At 43.4% G+C, this 18,663-nt stretch overlaps 1 protein-coding gene across 2 annotated transcripts in view; it reads left to right on the forward strand.

Annotated features, from left to right (window-relative positions):
- The window catches only part of MYO5C (myosin VC), an 84,424-nt gene that overhangs the window by 12,179 nt on the left and 53,582 nt on the right, over nucleotides 1-18,663 (forward strand). Inside the window, exons 2-10 of one of the 2 annotated variants that reach the window (XM_039889023.1) lie at nucleotides 245-414; nucleotides 2,007-2,172; nucleotides 2,769-2,913; nucleotides 5,888-6,044; nucleotides 7,836-7,979; nucleotides 9,243-9,324; nucleotides 10,252-10,359; nucleotides 15,279-15,385; nucleotides 16,811-17,076. In XM_039889023.1, coding sequence (XP_039744957.1) covers nucleotides 2,786-2,913; nucleotides 5,888-6,044; nucleotides 7,836-7,979; nucleotides 9,243-9,324; nucleotides 10,252-10,359; nucleotides 15,279-15,385; nucleotides 16,811-17,076 — 992 coding nt within the window. In that variant the 5' untranslated portion in view covers nucleotides 245-414; nucleotides 2,007-2,172; nucleotides 2,769-2,785. The remainder of the gene's footprint in view (nucleotides 1-244; nucleotides 415-2,006; nucleotides 2,173-2,768; nucleotides 2,914-5,887; nucleotides 6,045-7,835; nucleotides 7,980-9,242; nucleotides 9,325-10,251; nucleotides 10,360-15,278; nucleotides 15,386-16,810; nucleotides 17,077-18,663) is intronic. The other variant, XM_039889022.1, reaches the window with a different exon arrangement.

The following is an 18,663-nucleotide window of genomic DNA, read 5'->3' on the forward strand; positions in this document are numbered from 1 at the left end:
CATCCTCTAGAATCAGGCAATCTGAATTCAAATCCTGCTCTAGCCACTCACTAAGTCTGTGACAGTGAGCCCCTCAATTTCCTCATATTTGTAAAATGGAGTTAATAACAGCATGACCTCACAGGGAGGGTTGCTGAAGATCAAACGAGATAATCCAGATGTACGTGTGCAAATGCAAGAGAGACATAGTGCGAGGAGGCTGGTTTCCATTCAGCCTTTCCTTTCCATCTGTAACTCCTTGCAGCATTTGTTGAGTGATTCCTGTGCACAGTCAAGGTTCTGATTAGGGATCAGATGGCTTTCGGAGAAAACTGAAGACAGCAGTTGCAGTGGCAATTTGCTGCTTTAATAGGGCTTCAGGTGACAACATACCTGGCCCTGAACCAGCTGCCCAGAGGAGGAAGAGAGAGGCAGGTAAGATGGCAGGCAGCCAGACTTCTCTGTACCTTAACCCTTTGTCTGTACCACGAAGGACAAAGCCTGCTTTGTACAGAAAAATAGCATCTGGCTCTGACTGTCAATCTGATGCTCTTCACATGTTCTTCCCCTCCCCCAGAGTGTCTGTTCTGTTTGTCTTTCTCTTTCCTTGTTTCTTTCACATATAATACACACATGCTGAACAGGAAAAGGAGGCCATTAGTTTAAAACAGATAACAGAAAAACTCAGACAAGAAATGTAAACATTATGTATGAGCAGGATTTTTCTTGATTTTACTCTCAAAATAAAAGTGTATAGATGAAGAATATTCTACTTTGGGCAGGACCAGAAATATGATTGCCAGCTGCTACGAGGATTTATGTCCATTTGTCCTGGATTGCCCTGAGCTACTCTCCTTATGCACAACACACCAAGCAACCAACAAATCAACAAACCAAATCCTTGTCAGCATTGATAGGAAGCATCACGATGTAGGCTTCAGAGCGTGCCAGACCCAAATTAACTGTGTGACCTTGGACAAGGAGCTTCACCTCTCTGAACCTGTCTCCTTAACTGGTCATTAGAGTAATCATGTCCTCCTTGGAAGGCGGTTGTGAAGATTAAATGAAACAACCAGTGCTGAGTGCTTGGCACGGGGTCTATACAGTGGGCACTTGCTAAGGGGCAGCTGAGTCACCTTGTGGAGCTGGTGTAGGACTAGGTATGGAAGGAAGGCAGCCTGGGAAGGTAGAATGAAAACAAGCTTGCCAGGTAACTTAAGTCCCTGCCCCAAGCTGTGAAATGAAAGTGAAGGACGTTAGAAGAGATGGTCATAAGGTCTCATGATGCTCTGACATTTGGAAGGCCCAGTTGTCTGTGGGAGGGATGTCACAAGACATGCTAACCTGGTCCTGCTCAGGCAGCTACTTTAAGAATACTCAGTGAAATCTGGCAGAAGAGAGACCATCCTGGACAACTCAGCCCAAGGCTGAGGATGACAGGAACAGGCAGCCCTGCAGGGGGAACTGTGAGCCCTCAGGAACATGGGCGGCTGCAGATAGGAGTCACCTACACTGGTAGCCTCTTTCAGAGACCACCACCTGCATGGACGCCTTCAGACACTTCTCATCATGTAACATGTCAACCTCCAACAGAGATTTGGCAGCCTTAGAGCTTCAGGGGTCTTTAGGTCATCATGTCATTTTAGCAGCAAAATTCTGTTTTCAAATCAAAACTTCCATGGCATCTATACCACATAGAAGTGGGGCTCCGTGGAAGGATTGGGGATGGGGTGCCCAGGACCATGCCCATGTGGCTTCCCTGTCACGCCTTAAGGACCTCTAATCTGGTCCAGCCAGTCTTTTCACAGATGAGAGAAGGGAGGCTCAGAGAGAGTGAGCGACTCATCTTAGGACACACAGCTAATGTCCTGGTCCCCAGCTCTCAGTTTTTAAAAGTCAACCATGAAGATTATTTTCTCATTGCTATACATAAGTTTGGTTTTCAGAGTGTCAGGGATAGCAGGAGATAGGGGTTCAGCAGAAACACTCAAAATCTTTTTCTTCTAGAACTTTATTTTTGTCCACAGGAGCTGGATTACTGTGTCAATCCAGAATCTCTGCCTCCGCTCCGGAATCCTGACATCCTCGTGGGTGAGAATGACCTCACGGCCCTCAGCTATCTCCATGAGCCCGCGGTGCTCCACAATCTCAGAATCCGCTTTGCAGAATCCAAACTCATTTACACGTACAGTGGTAAGGAGAGAGATTCTAGGAGAGCAGGAAAGGCACTAAAACGTGATGCTTGCTGTCTAGAGCATCCTGATTACATTTTATATTACATTATAATCTTGTCTCTGTTCAACTATATAATTACACCTAAACATTTGCCCGATTTCTGTCTAAAAGGTATAGACATTTGATCTTAGAGAGGTTTTTGGTTTTTTTGTTTTTGGTTTTTTGGTTTTTTTTAATAAAAGGAAGTATCTATGTGGGGAGAATTTTCAACAAGAACTAAGATTGGACTACCAAGAAAAATATATGTGGATCAAGCTTGTGTTTAAGTTTCTCACTGGATTTGATAAATTTATTAGTTACTTTGGACAATGATATTGTCATTATATTTACACTGAAAATTGCAAAAGCTTCTCAGTTTAGAACAATCGCATCTGTCATCTCGGCTAACCCTCAGAATGGGCATTGGCAGGGAACTGATATTCAAAGCATTAAGTGGCCCGCCCAAGGTCACACAAAAGGTTTAATTTAAGTAGCAGAGCTGGGGTTCCTCAAAAGAACCTGGAGAAATGGGTGACAGTAAGAATCTTATCACTGCATCTAACATCTTTCCTCAGGAATCATCTTGGTGGCCATGAACCCTTACAAGCAGTTGCCGATATACGGAGATGCCATCATCCACGCCTACAGTGGGCAGAACATGGGCGATATGGACCCACACATATTTGCCGTGGCAGAAGAGGCATACAAGCAGATGGCCAGGTAGCCTCCTGCCAGGCGGTTCTTTCTCTTCCTCTCCCAGTGCTCCTGCCTTTGCTGGGTCTTCACTGGGAAGGGGAGACATATGGTTTGGTGTTATTAAAAGCAACCATCAGACCAGAGGGGGTGCTTGGTAGAGCAGATGACCTGTACCAAGTCGCAAATGACTGTTATATGTAATTGACCTGTCTAAACCGAGTTTCCTGGGTTTGTTCCTTCCAGGTAGTCAAAAATCAGTCCTATCAATCTTGGAATAGCAGACGCTTCTCTTGCAGTACTTTAGTTTGGAGGAATATTGATTTATTCTCCTCTATGAGATGTTTAAGCTTTTTTACAGATCCAAGGCAGCAGAGTCTAATGGTAGATGAGCACAGGTTTTAGCTGTAGGAGATTTGGGGTTTTATCCTAGTTTTGCTACTTTGTTTTTTGTATGGCCTTGTAGAGTTCTTGTTTTGCTAGCAAACATTTATTAAAAGCCTCCTGTGGACCAAGCGCCATGTGCACACATTCCTGTACATCATCTTGGGTGCCCTCAGAATAGCCCATGAAGATGCCTGGGCAGTAAACTGAGATTAGAGAGTCATCTGCCCAAGGTCACCCAGCAAGTACAAGGCCATCTGGGATTTGCACTTAAATTTTTTGACTCCACGTGTAGTTTCTTTTTCCTATAACTGTCTTCTTTTGGCTTCAGTCCCTCATCTATAAAGAACGAAGAATAAAAATATCTTTGTAGATCTTTGTACAGTTTGCAAAAGAACTTTCACAAATACGGTCTCCTTTGAGTATTACAACACCCTGATGAAGCCAGTTGAGCCATCATCAGTGCCCTCATTTCACAGATGGAATCCTGAAGTGAGGGACCTCGTTATTTATTGCATAACCTTGGGCATAACCCCTAGTCTACCTCAGTTTCACTGTTCTCATCTGGGAGTTAGGTGCTCAGAGATTACCCATTACAAGCTCCACTGCTTATAATCAGGAAAAAATAATGATGGTTTAAATAAGGTAGATGTGTGTGGTTCTCTCCTGCAGAGAAGTCCAGGCCCAGCGTGGCACTTCTACGAAGTCATCAGGGATCTGATTACTTCCAGCTCCCCATTCCTGGGGTGGTACTCTTATCCTCAGTGTCAAGCTGGTACTTAGCCATCTCCTCCATATTCTAGGTGACGGAGTATCCCAGAGGAAGATCATGGTTGAGGAGACTTCCCAGAAGCCCCCACAGAGCACTTCTGTTCATAGCTCATTGGCTAGGACCTTCTCACATGGCCATGACTAGCTGCAGGGGAGACTGGGATATGTAGTCTTTAATATGGGCAGTAATGTGCCCAGTAAAAATTGGGGCATATTCCCTAGGAAGGAAGGGGAAGACGAATGTTAGGTAGAGAATTAATAACCATTACCTTGATTTCTGCTGCAGCAAGTTTCCTTCCAGTCCTAAAAACCTATGGTTCTGGTATTTGTCCTGGCTCCCTGCAGGTCTCCAGGTGACTGCATCATTAGAGTCCCCGGCTCAGAGCCTGAAGGGCCAGGGCCACTCCTGGGCATCAGCAGCATGAGCTCGCTGGCGCTGCAGGCCTGAGCTAGGTTCAAGCTTGAAGAGCCTGTTTTCTCCAGAGGTCTGGCTGTCGAACTGTAATAGCAGAACCAACCTAAGGCAGGCTCTTGTTGGACTTGTCAATGCTAGACTGGGGTCAGGAGAGCCAGCCCCATTCTACCTGGCTGAGGGACACTGGGGGTGCCATTCGCTACAGAGTCTTAGCTTCCTCTTTTGGATCAGGAGCTCTGTCACTCAGATGCTCTCCATTGTTCACAAGGGAAGCTGTGTACTCTGTGCCTTGGATCAAGTAAGTCGCTTTACCTCTCTGAGTCACTGTTTTACTCATCTGTAAAATGGATAAATATGGCATAGGATTTTTGTGAGGCTTACATGAGAATCCCTGTAAAGTATTCACAGAGCCTTTAGCACAAGTGGTGCTAGATACATAAGATGGCATTATAGTAAGGTTCTACCATCATAATTTTATGACATGAAAAATTTAATGCATTTTTTAAGATCTCTAAATTATGTAACAGCATTTTGGCTTACAGAACACAGATGTTCTCAAGCACATTTTGAATAATTTCTCTCCAAATAATGTCTATAAAATATTTTTTATATTTAAGTGGGAATATGCAGAAAGGAGTTGACAGAGGCCTAAGACTGCTTTCCTTACAGGCCTGTTTGCAAAGCTGGCCCATAGCTGTCCTCTGAGAACTGAGATTTCAGGAAGGTGCTCACCATTTCCTAACTGATAAGAGTGGCTCCTTGTACCTGAGCTTAAACTGTTGGTGTAAACACTATGATTCGTGCCTCACATCTGCTTTTCTCTGGGCATCTGGAATTTTGGTATCCCCTAGACAGGGGATGCCTACGTGACCAGCCACCGCCGCCTCCGCCACCAAAAAAAAAAAAAAAAAAAAAACCAACCCTGGGCGCTGACTGAGTCTCTAAGTGTTTCCCTGATAGACAACATTTCCTATGTATTGTCACTTTTCAGTGCTAGAGGAACTAAGCGCGTCCTGTGTGACCCCGCTGGGAAAGGATTCCTGGAACTTTACACCCAGCTTCCCTGGCACTCGGCCCCATGCGCCTTTTCCCTTTGTTGATTTGCTTTGTATCCTTTTGGCGTAATAAATCTCAGCTGTGAGTAAAACTAAATGCTGAGTCCTGTGAATCCTAATGGATCATTGAATTGGTCTTGGGGACTCTCAACACAGAAGACATAGCAAGAAGCAAAACTGTGTTCAGCATGATCTCACAGGAAAAAAGACTAGAAGGAAATTCACTGGAAGGCTGAAAACAGTTACTTTAGGGTGATGAAACAAAGTTTGCCTTCTTCCAACTTGTCTGCATTTTTCTTAATGAGTGTATTTGCCTTTTTTAATAGGAAGAAATGAACATTAAAATGAACATTAAAAAAACTTTCGTTTCCTTTAGAAACAATAAAAATCAGTCAATAATTGTAAGCGGGGAGTCGGGTGCTGGAAAGACAGTGTCTGCTCGCTATGCCATGAGGTATTTTGCCACCGTCAGCAAGTCGAGCAGTAAAGCCCATGTGGAGGACAAGGTTCTGGCATCAAACCCCATAACTGAGGTGTGTACCCTGTGGAGGGGTGGGGAACCGGCTCGGAGGCAGTGGCATGTGATGATGGAGAGGTGGGTTGGTTTGTGTGTGTGTGTTGTCCTGGCGAACTATAGTTCCCACCCTTTAAAGATCAAAGAAGTGAGGATGGGAGGTTAGCCTGGAAGGCTGTTATCCAGTGAGATTTGAAGGAGGTTGGGGCAGAGATTGCTGCTTCCAAGGCTCTCTTCTTTCACCTTCTGGGCTAGAAATTCTGCCATCAGATTTCAGGAGTCCCCTGTTTACATTACATCCTGTGGGAAATTTCCTCAACCACAGATACGGCTGGTACACTGAGACCGGTGGAGTTCTCCAGCCAACAGGCACCAGCTTTCATGAACTTATTGTTAAATATTCAGGAATTTTTTTGCAAGCTGTCATTAAACCTATGGTAGTTTGAAATCAGTCTTGGTGGGAGTATTTACACCTTACAAATTGGCAGATGCCACATATCAAGGCTCTTCTTCCTCCCTGGCAGCTAATTCATCAGCATAACACTGACAGTCAGAGAGGTATGGGCAAGACCAGCTATGATGGCACCCAGGGGTAAGGAGGCAGCCTTCAAGGAAGAAAGGACATCCGAAAGGCTCAGGAGAGGGCCCAAAGGCCAGCTCTGGCTGCCTCACAAAATGGGAAGAGGATTGATTTGGATTTATTTGGAAATGTAGCAAGTAATTAAGAGCATTAGATTCCTAGATATCTTGTCCCTATTTTCTCAAATCAAAATCCTCAGTGAATATTTATCAGACCACCTGTCTTATTTGAGCCACTATGCCAGGTAATATGGGAAGTAATGGAAAAGAATAAGACCCAGTCCCCAAATTTTAAGCCTCCTCTAACATAAGCACATTTTAAAGTTAAGTAGAAACATAACCCACAATCTAAGAAGAGAAGAGGAAAGTTATCAAGAGGCACTGCACGTTTAAATGCCCAGTGGAGAATTTCGTGTGATTATTTGTTTAGAGTTGGTCTTGCCCACTGGACTGTAAGTTCCGTGAAGGCAGGACCATGTCTACTCAGTTCACCTTTGCATTCTGAGCACTTGACTGATAGCAGATGCTCAGTAAATATATGTTGTGATAAAGTATAATGACCTGATCAGGAAGTGCAGTGTATGGGCATAAGAAGGGTATTTCCTGAGGGTGCTCAGGAAGGGGAGGGGATAGACAGAAGAGATGGAATTCAAGCATAGAAGTCAAAAGCAAAAATCATGTTCAGACTGTGGGAGGGATGGGAGAGGGCAGACTTTTGGTTGAGTGGAAAGTTTGAGTAGGGAAGGGGTAAAGGCTAAGGATAGAAATAAAGGTTGGATGAAAGATGTGGAATTCTAATTGAGCATCTTTGGGGCATGGATATGTTGAGGCACTTTATATTTTCTTACTTTATCCTCCCAGCTCTGCAGGATGCTCATTGTTCCCATGTTACACATAGAGAAATTAAGACCTGAAAAGATGAAATAACTTCTAGCATCACACAGTTAGTAGAAAAAGAACCTAGGGCCATGAAACACCAGAACCTGTGCTCTGTCTGGTCCTGCTCAGTGTCTCTGAACAAGATCAAGCAGAGCCTTGAATGGCAGGCTAACGGTGTGTCATGTTCCCTGTAAGCCTCGGACTGCTTTTCCCCGAACCCCTGACCTCCTTTGCTAATCAGACCTCCTCACTGCCCCACATGCAAGATCCGATTTTACTGAAACTGTTCCAATAATATTGATGCAAAGATCTTTTTAATGTCATTATTACAAGAGAGTCCTATGTTTTGTAGGCTATTGGAAATGCCAAGACCACCCGCAATGACAACAGTAGTCGGTTTGGGAAATACACAGAAATCAGTTTCGATGACAGAAATCAAATTATAGGAGCCAATATGAGAACTTATCTGCTGGAGAAATCTAGAGTTGTCTTTCAAGTAAGAATAAGAATATTATTTAAATTTTCTCTTCCCCAACTTTTTAAGTATTATTTCCATTCATATACTCTAGACAACCTACAATGTTCTGTGACTTGGAAAATAGAATTTTCCTATCTTTCATTTGCAGTGTTTTTTTTCCTATTTCATAAAGCAAATTTTTAAAAAAATTTTTATTAAAATTATTGGGGTAACGTTGGTTAATAACATTATATAAATTTCAGGTGTACACGTTTTTAATACATCTGTGTGCTTTATTGTGTGCTAACACCTGAAGTCTCATCTCCTTCTGTCACTTTGTATTTGGCCCCCTTTACTCTCTTCACCCTCCCTCTACCCCCCTTTCCTTCTGATAACCACCATTCTGTTGTCTATATCTACAAGTCTTTTTGTTCATTCATTTGTATGTTTATTTGTTCCTATGTTGCTTTTTGTTTTAAATCCCATATATGAGTGAAATCATATGGTTCTTGTCCTTTCCTGTTGACTTATTTCACATAACATAATATTCTCAAGATCCATCCATGTTTTAACAAATGGCAACATTTCATCTTTTTATGACTGAGTATTCTGTTGTATATATGTACTATATGGTTTTTATCCAGTCATCCATCAAAGGACACCTAGGTTATTTCTGTGTCTTGGCTATTTAGAGTAATGCTGCCCAGTGAGTGAACATACAGGTACACATATCTTTATGAATAAATGTTTTCTGATTTTGGGGGTAGATACCCAGAAGAGGGATTGCTGGGTCATATAGTAACTATATTCTTAATTTTCTGAGGAACCTCCATCTGAAAAAGAAATTGATGTATAGGTACAATATCAGTGAGCTGCATGACCTAGAGAAAAGATTATGACTTTTAATTTGGAGTGCTTAAAAAATCATTCAAGTTTAAAATTCCAGTTTATAGTTCTAGAACACAAAAACAAAGCTGTGAGACTGGTTTTCCTATCAGGAAGAGAATGGGGTTAGAGCTAGTGAGGGGGAGTTTGAGAGAAAGGCTCTTCGTTCAGTAAAATGGAGAAAATTCTCATAGTTTTGGCCCAGGAGGAGAGTAAAACAGTAAGCCTTGTGAGAGGAAAGGGGAACAGGTTGGATCACAGCATTATTGACAACAGCAAACAACACGCATAGATGTCAGGGTCCCTTAGAGCAGAACCGCCAATCCAGATTAGCCCCCTAAGACCCTCTGGTTGAAAACTTAACATTTTCACTATTGAAGGGCTAGTGTCACTTCAGAACTTTTCTTTCTTTTACAGTCGGAAAATGAACGAAATTACCACATTTTCTATCAGCTTTGTGCATCTGCACAGCAGTCGGAATTTAAACATCTTAAATTGGGTATGTGATGGATGGTGTGTGGAAGAGTCTTTTATATAGAGGTTTAAATTCTAGACTAATTTCTTCTTATAGTAATACCACTTAAAGAAATATTCTGTACAAAGACATAAGATCCTTGGGTTTTGGGGTAGAATTGATGCCTCTAACTGAAGAGACGGAATAGGCTGATGGGTGGATGGATCCAGGGAGGAAGGAGCCCCCTAAACTTCAAGATTCTTTTCAAAGCCCATGGGTGATTGCGCTGTAAGTCCCCAAACTTTTCTTTTTATCTGAACTCCTTGGATGTCATTTTTCTAATATGTATGACATATTTTCCCGTGTTCTGAGACAGAATACCTCTATCATAATTTGAACTTCCTTGATGACTCAAGGTCAGTAGTATTTGTAGTAATAATGAAGTCACCTAAGATAATATCCATGCCTTATTTGCTAAACAGAATGTGAATAGCGAATGTGGAAGAGCTTTTGAAGGGTCACCTACTATTCAAATATTAGATGTTTATGAGGTCATTATCTTGGTTGTGGTGATAGCTTTCTAAGTATATATGTATATCAAAACTCATCAAATTGTACATTTTAAATGTGTGTTGTTGTACATTTCATAAACAACCAACACAGACATTTATACAGAAATTTGACACAGAAAGCTGTATAAAATTGTTAGGTATGGGAACAACAACCGTGAGCTTTGGAATCAGGCTCGTGTTTAAGTTCTTGCCCCACCATCAGCTATGGGACCTTGAACAAGTCACTTCTCTCTTCTGAGCCTCAACTTCTAAGGCTGTATTATAGAATTCTAAGGAATAAATGGAATAATGTGTATAAAATGCTTAATACAGCATATTAAGTGTGAATGTCCCTTCTTTTGATAAACATGTATTCCAAGTTTTTGTGTTACAGATGTAAAAATCTTGTTTTGTATTTCAGGGAGTGCAGAAGAATTTAATTATACGAGAATGGGAGGCAGCACTGTCATTGAGGGTGTGAATGATGGAAACGACATGGTGGAAACTCAGAAGACCTTCATACTCCTAGGTAAGTGAAACTACCCTATCCAGGGTTTGGCCATTTTCTCTTTTAAAAAATTAAATAAATAAAAGGCAGAGATGACCAGCAGGCATGTGTTCTGAAAATTTCTAATAAACCTTAATTTTAGGATGAGCCAATGAGGACATTTTTAGAGGCCAAGTGGTCAAGACTGTGTCTTTCCCTGAAAAGATCTAGAAATCAACTCCTTTGCCCTCAGGCTCACTTGTTTACCAGGAGAGTTCTGGGCTGTAAGCTCTGTGGGTGCTCATAAGCCCTGAGAAGTCTGGCGAAAGCCAAAGTCCTACTCAGGTCAGAAGTATCAGGTTGATTCGACATGGCCTTCATGGGCATCCTGACGACAGTACAATAGCAGCTACTTGTATGGAGCTTGCTAGGAGCCAGGCACTGTCCTGAGTACTTTATTACCTATGTCAACCTATTTAAACCTTACAACCACCCTATGAACACACACTGGGATTTCCCACATTTTATAACAGGTAAACTGAGGCACAGAAATGGTGAGTGATTTACTCAAGGTCACATGGCTAGTACAGAAATGAACTAGAATTTGCACTAGGGGTCTTAAAACATTTTATTTTTATATGGAAAAGCAACTTTTTGATCGCTAGGAGGCTAACACAGTAGAAGCAGATACTCTTCCCAATCTTTTTCTATCTTTTCTCACATGGAGCGCATGTTTGAGAAGACTGTCTACTAAATGGCAAAATAGTCATTGTCTTTCCCATTTTGTATTAGTCTGGGCTTCTACATGCAACTGCCAGTCAAAGCTTTCGTTCAGTGTGAGACCAGAGAGCTAATTCAGCACGTGACCGGACATGGCTGGCAGAATGCCAGGACAGCAGCGGAATCTGTACCCACTTACTTTCTGTTATTTAAAGATGCTGGCCCAATGGCTTCTCTCTCCTCTGACTGCCTGACCACTGGCCATTCTAACTCACAATTTAGTGCTTAATTATCTGTTGTCATGTACTTGCTCCAGTTTTTTCATGTGTCATAAGATTGGTCTTTCGTCTCATACAGGTCAATTATTATCTCTGGGCATCAATTTTCCCATCTCTACATTGGAACAATACTGAAAATATTTAGTTGTTTCAATTATCTATTGCCGTTCCCCAAATCTTAGTGGCTTAAAATGACAATTTATTATTATCTCTTGTGATTCTAGGTAGACTGGGCTCAGCTGGGCACTTCTCGCTTGGGGACTTTTTTATGATGGTATTGGGCCGAATCCTTTGAAGGCTTCTTCTCTCACATAGGCTGGGATGGCTAGAACTACTGGGGACTGGGTGGGCATTTCTCTGTCTCCATGTGGACTTCCTCACAGCATGCTGGCCTTAGGGTAGAGGGACCACATGTATTGTGGCTACCTTCTTCCAGTTTCAGTTCCAACAGGCTCAGGTGGACTCTGCAGGGCTTGTCATGAACCAGCCTCAGAAGTAATGCAGTCCCACTACTGCTATATGCCATAAATAAAAAACAAGTCACAGGGCCAGCTCAGACTCATGACTCATGGAAAGGAAACTTGCATGGTGGGGCTCTAGGGCCATCTTTGGAGTAGTTACCACAATAGCTGTTAGGGATATTGTGAGGATTAAGAGAGAATGTCTAAAATGGTTTATAAACAGTGACATGCTATATCAGAGATCAGTACACATTTAATGAAAGCATGACCTCACTGTGTGAATCATTAAAAAATGTCCTAGACCAAAGGTCGGCAGATTGCAGCCTGTCTTTGTAAATAAAGTTTTATTGGAATACAGACACACTCATTTGTGTAAATATGGTCTATGGCTGTTTTCACACTGTGGTAGCAGAGTTAAATAATCATGACATCAACTACACGGCCTGCAAAGACTAATAAAAAAATGTGTGCTGACCCTTGTCCTAGATGATAGAGTGAGACTAGTTGATGAGTTCCTTAGAGTCTTCTTGCAATATGTGAAAAGACTCATGGAATTCGTGAAGCTGTCTTAGCTTCACCCCAGTGTGTCTAAACATGGTGACCCCGTGCCAGGAAAAGGAGAAGTTTGAAGAGGCTCCAAAGGTCCATTTACTGTTGCGGAGTGGATTCTCGCATGGAACCAGATGACCTCACTGTAACTTTGAGATTGCCATCATCTTGTGACTCGTACAATCACTGATCTCATGCTGTGCATTGATTTTTGTGGTCTCTAGATCCATGCCGTCCAACACAGTAGCCACCAACCAAGCATAAGTGACTGTTTACATTTTACTTTAATTAGAATGACATAAAATTTAAAATTTAGTTCCTCAGTTGCACCGAGCACATTTTGAGTGCTCACAACCACATGCAGTAATAGTTCTTGTGTTGTACAGCACAGACGTAGATCATTTCCAACATCTCAATGTTCTCAACAGCACGTCTCCTAACAATGTGAATACCTTGTCCATACTGCTTGTCCTCTTGTTTGTGTCTTGATATTACATTTAGATGAAGACCTCCTCAAGGGCAGACTGCCTAACTTGAATCTTATATAGACTTATAAAACAATTGGGCAAATCACCCTTTTTAAAAAGGTAATTGCTAGATTAGTACTTGTTGGTCAATTTGTCCATTCCTGTGTTTTGTTATGGAAACAGAACAGAAAAATGGGCATGGTTAGCAGCGAGGTCATCTAGGTCAACACACACATCCAGTTCACAACATGCCCAGTAAATGGACCTCTGGAACCTGCTGAAACTTCTTCTCCTGGTATGGAGTCTTCAGGGGACCTCTACATTAGACATACTGGGTGAAGCTAAGACAGCTTCATGAACGCCACAGTCTTTTCGCCTACTGCTTAGATGTGGCATACCCAGTGTGACCTTGGGCCAGTTCCCTAGCCCTTCTACGCTTTAGTTTCCTCTCTGTACAATGGGGATAATACCAGTACTTACTTCCTATAGTTGTTGTAAGCGTTAGAGAGATGACATGGAAAGTACTCGGGATAGTGCCTGCCACAGAATTCCAGTCCCTTCCCATTCTGCTCCTGAGGTACATTGGCCAACCACAAAGTTAGGACTGAAGAAGCAGAAGGTGGCACATTTTTATCAAAAGTGCCTTCCCTTTGTTCTCCTGCTGACTCCCGTTGAATTCGTCCCTTGATCCTGGTCATTTAGATCTCTACCAGAAAGAACACCCTGGAAATCGACCTAGCTAGGACTCCTTGTGAAATCCAACTCAGGTCACTGTGCTTTTGTATGACTTTGTCTCACTGAAGATAATTCCTTAACTGAGGTCTTAAGTTTTTTCTTTGGAGTTATTTCACTTTTGTCAATTCTGGAAGGCATGGAGTAGTTGAGTGATTTAGTTACGGATCATGCAGAGTGGAGTGGCAGAGCGAAGATTACCACACTTTGCATTTTTAGTTGCTTTTATTCACCACTTATCTGTCATTTATCATGGTGAAGGCCTGGCAGTTGATTTCTGTTAAAGGCCTGTCCTTCAAATGGAGGCATTAACTCCAGATAGAAAGACTGCAGATGCCTACACCAGACTGAGCTAGAGTCATCCATATACTTTGCGTTTGATACCTTTTGCAACTTTGATTTTGTTTAATCTTTGAAGTAGAGAAGACTCTGTAGGTTTTGAAGTTATTTAAGAATGTGACCTAGCCGCTATTCAAATACTCCAGGTGTCCTCAGGTAGAAGCAGTGAGTGGCCATGGTGGTTCTTACTCGGATTTTAGGGCCCACTGCTTTTTTGCTTGGAGAGAGTAGGGGGAGTCGTGAGTCAACATTCCAGTTTTCATCCTGGCACAGACCAGGGAGCACGGATGTCGATCAGAATGAGCCTGCCCCACCTGCCTGAGTCTATTGTCAAGCTCCTTGACTCACTGCAGTGTCATTACGACCACCTGGTGCTTACCCCATCCACCTCACTTCTGCACGGAGATCCTGACCTAGCAAAGCCCTGTTCACAACTGGCAGATCCTCCGCTGTGATTTACAGGAATCAGACATAAAATCCTTCCTGGGAGCTGGTCATATTTATTTTCAGTCCCAGGAAATGTGCTGATCCCCTTGTGATGACCAAATATGTTGTATATTTATAACTTATATTCCACCTATATCACTCAAGCCTGAGAGAAAATGGGGCACACTCCAGTTCGGGTTAAAGGAGGGTTTGTTTATGAAGGGAGCAACTGTAGCAATGTGGATGGGGCCAGGGGAGCTGCAAGTGGCAGTAGGGACCCGGGGTCAGCAGCAGAGCTGTTTGCTGCTCTTTCCCTTTCAGGCACAGGGGTGTTACTGGAGCCTGAAAGAAGGGTTGGGGAAAATCAGTGCAAGACCAGGAGCAGGGACCTCATGTTAGTCGGTGACAGAGCCAACCTGAGACAACTTTGCAGGAAAAGAGGATGATATACCAGCACTTCTGTCTTCCTGCTCTCTGATCTCCTGCCAGGGCCCCCACTGGTCAAACCCGGCCAGAGGCCAGAGGACATGAGAGCCCATTGCCTTGGTCCAGACAGGTCAGGCCCTAGAGCAGAGAGCGGGATGCAGAGCTGGAGGGGCAAATGGAATCCATCCAGCATCCCACTATTCAGGCAGCTCCCAAGCAAAAAAGAAATAAAAAATAAAGCAAGTACATCACAGAATAAATGAGAGCTGATTCTCCCAAGAACTTGACATGAAATTGTTACTTGGATATTTTTGTGTTGAGCTTCCTAGTAGCCATGGCAAAAAGGGAAACCTAGTGGGTTGTAGAGTTTACATTGTGTGTCTGCCCAAGTCAAACTGTAAAGAATAGTGAGGCAGATTCTCTCTGGGGTCCACTTCACGTTCCCTGGCCCAGCTCTTGGCACTGATTATACTAGAGCATCTTGAAAGAATTCAGGTGTTATCTTACACATGATTAAGAGAAGAAATGCAATATTCCTAATTTAGGAAAATTTTTGTTTTTAGGTTTCAAGAAAGATTTTCAGATGGATGTTTTTAAGATCCTGGCAGCCATCCTACATCTGGGCAACGTGCAGATTACAGCAGTGGGCAATGAGAGATCCACAGTTAGTGTAAGATACTTGTTTGTTTCACCCGTCCTGTGTTTGGATGGTCATCAGTAGAACATCTTGTGGATCCCCTGCTTTTGCGTTTTAGCACCAGGCACATTGGGCCAGTGGGGAAACCAGTTTAATGAGAACAAGGAGGCAAGGGTTTCCATGAATTGCCTTCAAAGAGTAAAGGTTGTTCCCTTTGCAAAAGTAGAAGAGAGGGAAAATGCATTGTCTATGTGTTTTTCTTTTAGTCAGCAAATTTTTACTGAGCGCCTTACTGTGTGCCAGGCACTATTGTAGGCTCTGGAGAAACAGCAGTGAACAAAACAAACCAAGAAGGCCCTCACAGTGCTTATGATCTAGGGGAAGAAAGCGGAGAGGAGGAGACACAATAAATAATTATGGGCTCTGGCAGCTGATGATGGCCATTAAAAAGGAAAGTAAAGCAAAGTAGAAGATGGAGAGGAGCTGTGCCTTTTGTGTAGGGCATTCAGAGAAAGCCTTTCTGATACAGTGTCCGTGGGCAGAGGCCTGAAGACAAGGAAGTGAATTGTATCTGAGGAAGAACATATTAAGCAGAGGGAACAGCAAGTATAAGGGCTCTCAGGCAGAAGTTGTAATTTGAGAACTAGTAAAAAACTTGTTCTATCCAGAGGAGTGAAAGCAGAGAGGCCAGAAAATGGAGGGAGAGAGAGGGTACAGGTCATGTAGGGCAAGAGTCTCCAACCCCCAGGCGTGGATCTGTATTGGTCAGTGGCCTTTATAGGAACCAAGCCGCACAGCAGGAGGTGAGCAGCAGGTGAGCTTCACCTGAATTTGCAGCCACTCCCCAGCACTAGCATCATTGCCTCAGCTCCACCTCAGTCATCAGGAATTAGATTCTTGTAGTAGCACCAGTCCCTAGTGCCAAAAAGGTTGAGGACCACTGAGTAGGGCCTTAAGGGCACTGGACAGTTGTAAACAGAAAGGACACCTCCTACTTCCTGACATGCGCCTGAATCTAACACCAGTGGTGCTGATTTTCTCTCTGGAAATATACCCCCGTGTAAGTTTTGTGGCACATTTATTTAATAGACATGAGGTAAGTTTATATGTGTGACTATTGTGTGACAAATATTATGAGTAGTGATTCCTGGTAGGGAGTATGTGTTTGGTTATTTTCATCAATATCCACATAAAGAAGAAAACACATAGTAAAAACTGTTTCTATGAAATGCAGTGGCAGCGGTATCCTGCCAAGGGTCAGGTGCAGGCTCGATGCCACTGTGGCCTCTCCTGCTTTACTCCCAGGCCTGACTCTGTCTCAAAAGGCCTGGTCATTCTCATGCCAGCTCATCCTCACTTTACACAGGCCTGAGTGGAAGCCAAAGGCCCTCGGTGGGTGGGCTTATGCTGGTTTAGGTGGCTAGACAGCCCTGATGGGGTTTGTATTTGTTTTTAAAGGAGGACGACAGTCACCTGAAGGTGTTCTGTGAGCTCCTGGGCCTGGAGAGTGGCAAAGTTGCCCAGTGGCTGTGCAATCGCAAAATCATCACGACCTCTGAGACTGTGGTGAAACCCATGACCAGGCCCCAGGCTGTCAACGCCAGGGATGCGCTGGCCAAAAAGATCTATGCTCACCTGTTCGACTTCATTGTGGAGAGAATTAACTTAGCATTGCAGTTTTCAGGCAAGCAGCACACTTTTATTGGTGTTTTGGACATTTATGGGTAAGATTCTTTTCAGTGAGCCTGTCTTTCCTCGTTCAAATTCAAATGCCCATTATTTTTAGATCAATTTGTTCAGGTTTCTCCTTTGTGTTTCGCGTGATCAGAAAGATGGTGTTCTCTGTTTTCTCATGTTGGGTGTTAAGTACTATCTCCTGGGCTACAGTGTCTTTTATTTAGTGTATTAAATAAATGCTAAATTACTAATTGCCAACATCAGGAGTTCATCATATGCCAGCTACCATTGCTGGATGGTTTCCATGCACTTTCTCACTTGCTCCTCAAACAACCTTATAATTATCCCCATCTTAGAGATGATGTAGCCAAGGCTCAGGAACTCCGCTGGTGGAAGTTCCCAGTGCTGCGTGAGGCTCTCACCCACTTCTGTCTCTTGACAGAGGCTCCCTGAGGTGTGGACCCTGACATTCCTTTCCTCTTTCATGGGGAATGACAGTCCCAGAGGTCTTGTACCTCGCACAGGCTCACAGGCCAGAGGAGGACTCAGAATCAGGCCTTTTACCAACCAGTTTCACACCTAAATCCTCATCCTTTCTTGCATAATGACAGTCCTCTGTTTGCCTCAGCCCCTCCCCAGGAACTCTTGTGGGGTTAGAGATCCCACGCTGGAGTGTTGTTTTTCCTCCTTCTCTTTGCTATGACCTGGTTTTCTAAATCCCGGGTCAGACTCATGCTAAAGATGCTCATGGAATAGCAGAGAGAGTGCAAAAGGCCCCAGCCAGGTGAGGCGGGCTGAAGGGGCTGTTAGCACTCAGACTTTTGTTTGTTAGCACCTGGCCTCCATGCCCAACCCTCCCCACTCCCAGGACCAACCCGGGTTTTCCCATAGGAGAATGGGCAGATTGTCCCATGAAAGATATCACAGAGTATTCTGTCCAGATTGGGGAGTAGTCCCCTACACTCTGTAAAAAGCAGCTCAAGTCCCCTCCTCATGTAGAGGGGAGAGCCTGAGCTCTGGGCCTCTGTGACCTGCTGTTCCCTACTGGGGGAGGGTAGGCAGGAGGGCAGAGGGGCAAAGCGAGTCCAGGTAAAGAGCTTAATGAGACAGTGCCTCAAGGGAGGGGCTTTGTTTAGTTTAGATTTTAAGTTAATAACATGTGACATCCAATTAATATGTCAACAGTTGTAAAATATCAGTACATTGCTGGGATCCTCTAGTAGATTAGTTCCTGTTTCTTGTTCTAAAAAAAGCATGTGAACAGCCAGTAGTAATTTAAGTAGACTTGTGGGAAGGCAAAGTCCTGCTTAAAACAATCTCTTTATGGTGGAATAGGTAACTTTCAAATGTCTTAAAAATAAATAGACCTTTATTTTAAGAATATATTATTTCATTCATCCAACAAATATCTATGTGCCAGGCACTGTGGTGTGATCGGTGAACAGCACAGACGCATGGCTCTGCTTTTTGGGGACTTAAATTTTAAGGGGCAGGTGGACAATTAAATGGGGATGATCCCCATGAAGGGAATAAGGGAATGTGCTGGGGGTTAACTGAGGATAGGGAAGAGGGACAGTTGAGCACAAGAAGCAGGGTGAGGAGGATGGCAGGCAGAAAGGAGTCAGATCCTTGGG

The sequence above is a fragment of the Pteropus medius genome, unplaced genomic scaffold, assembly GCF_902729225.1.
Source record: "Pteropus medius unplaced genomic scaffold, Ma_sr-lr_union100, whole genome shotgun sequence".
Lineage (NCBI taxonomy): Eukaryota > Metazoa > Chordata > Mammalia > Chiroptera > Pteropodidae > Pteropus > Pteropus medius.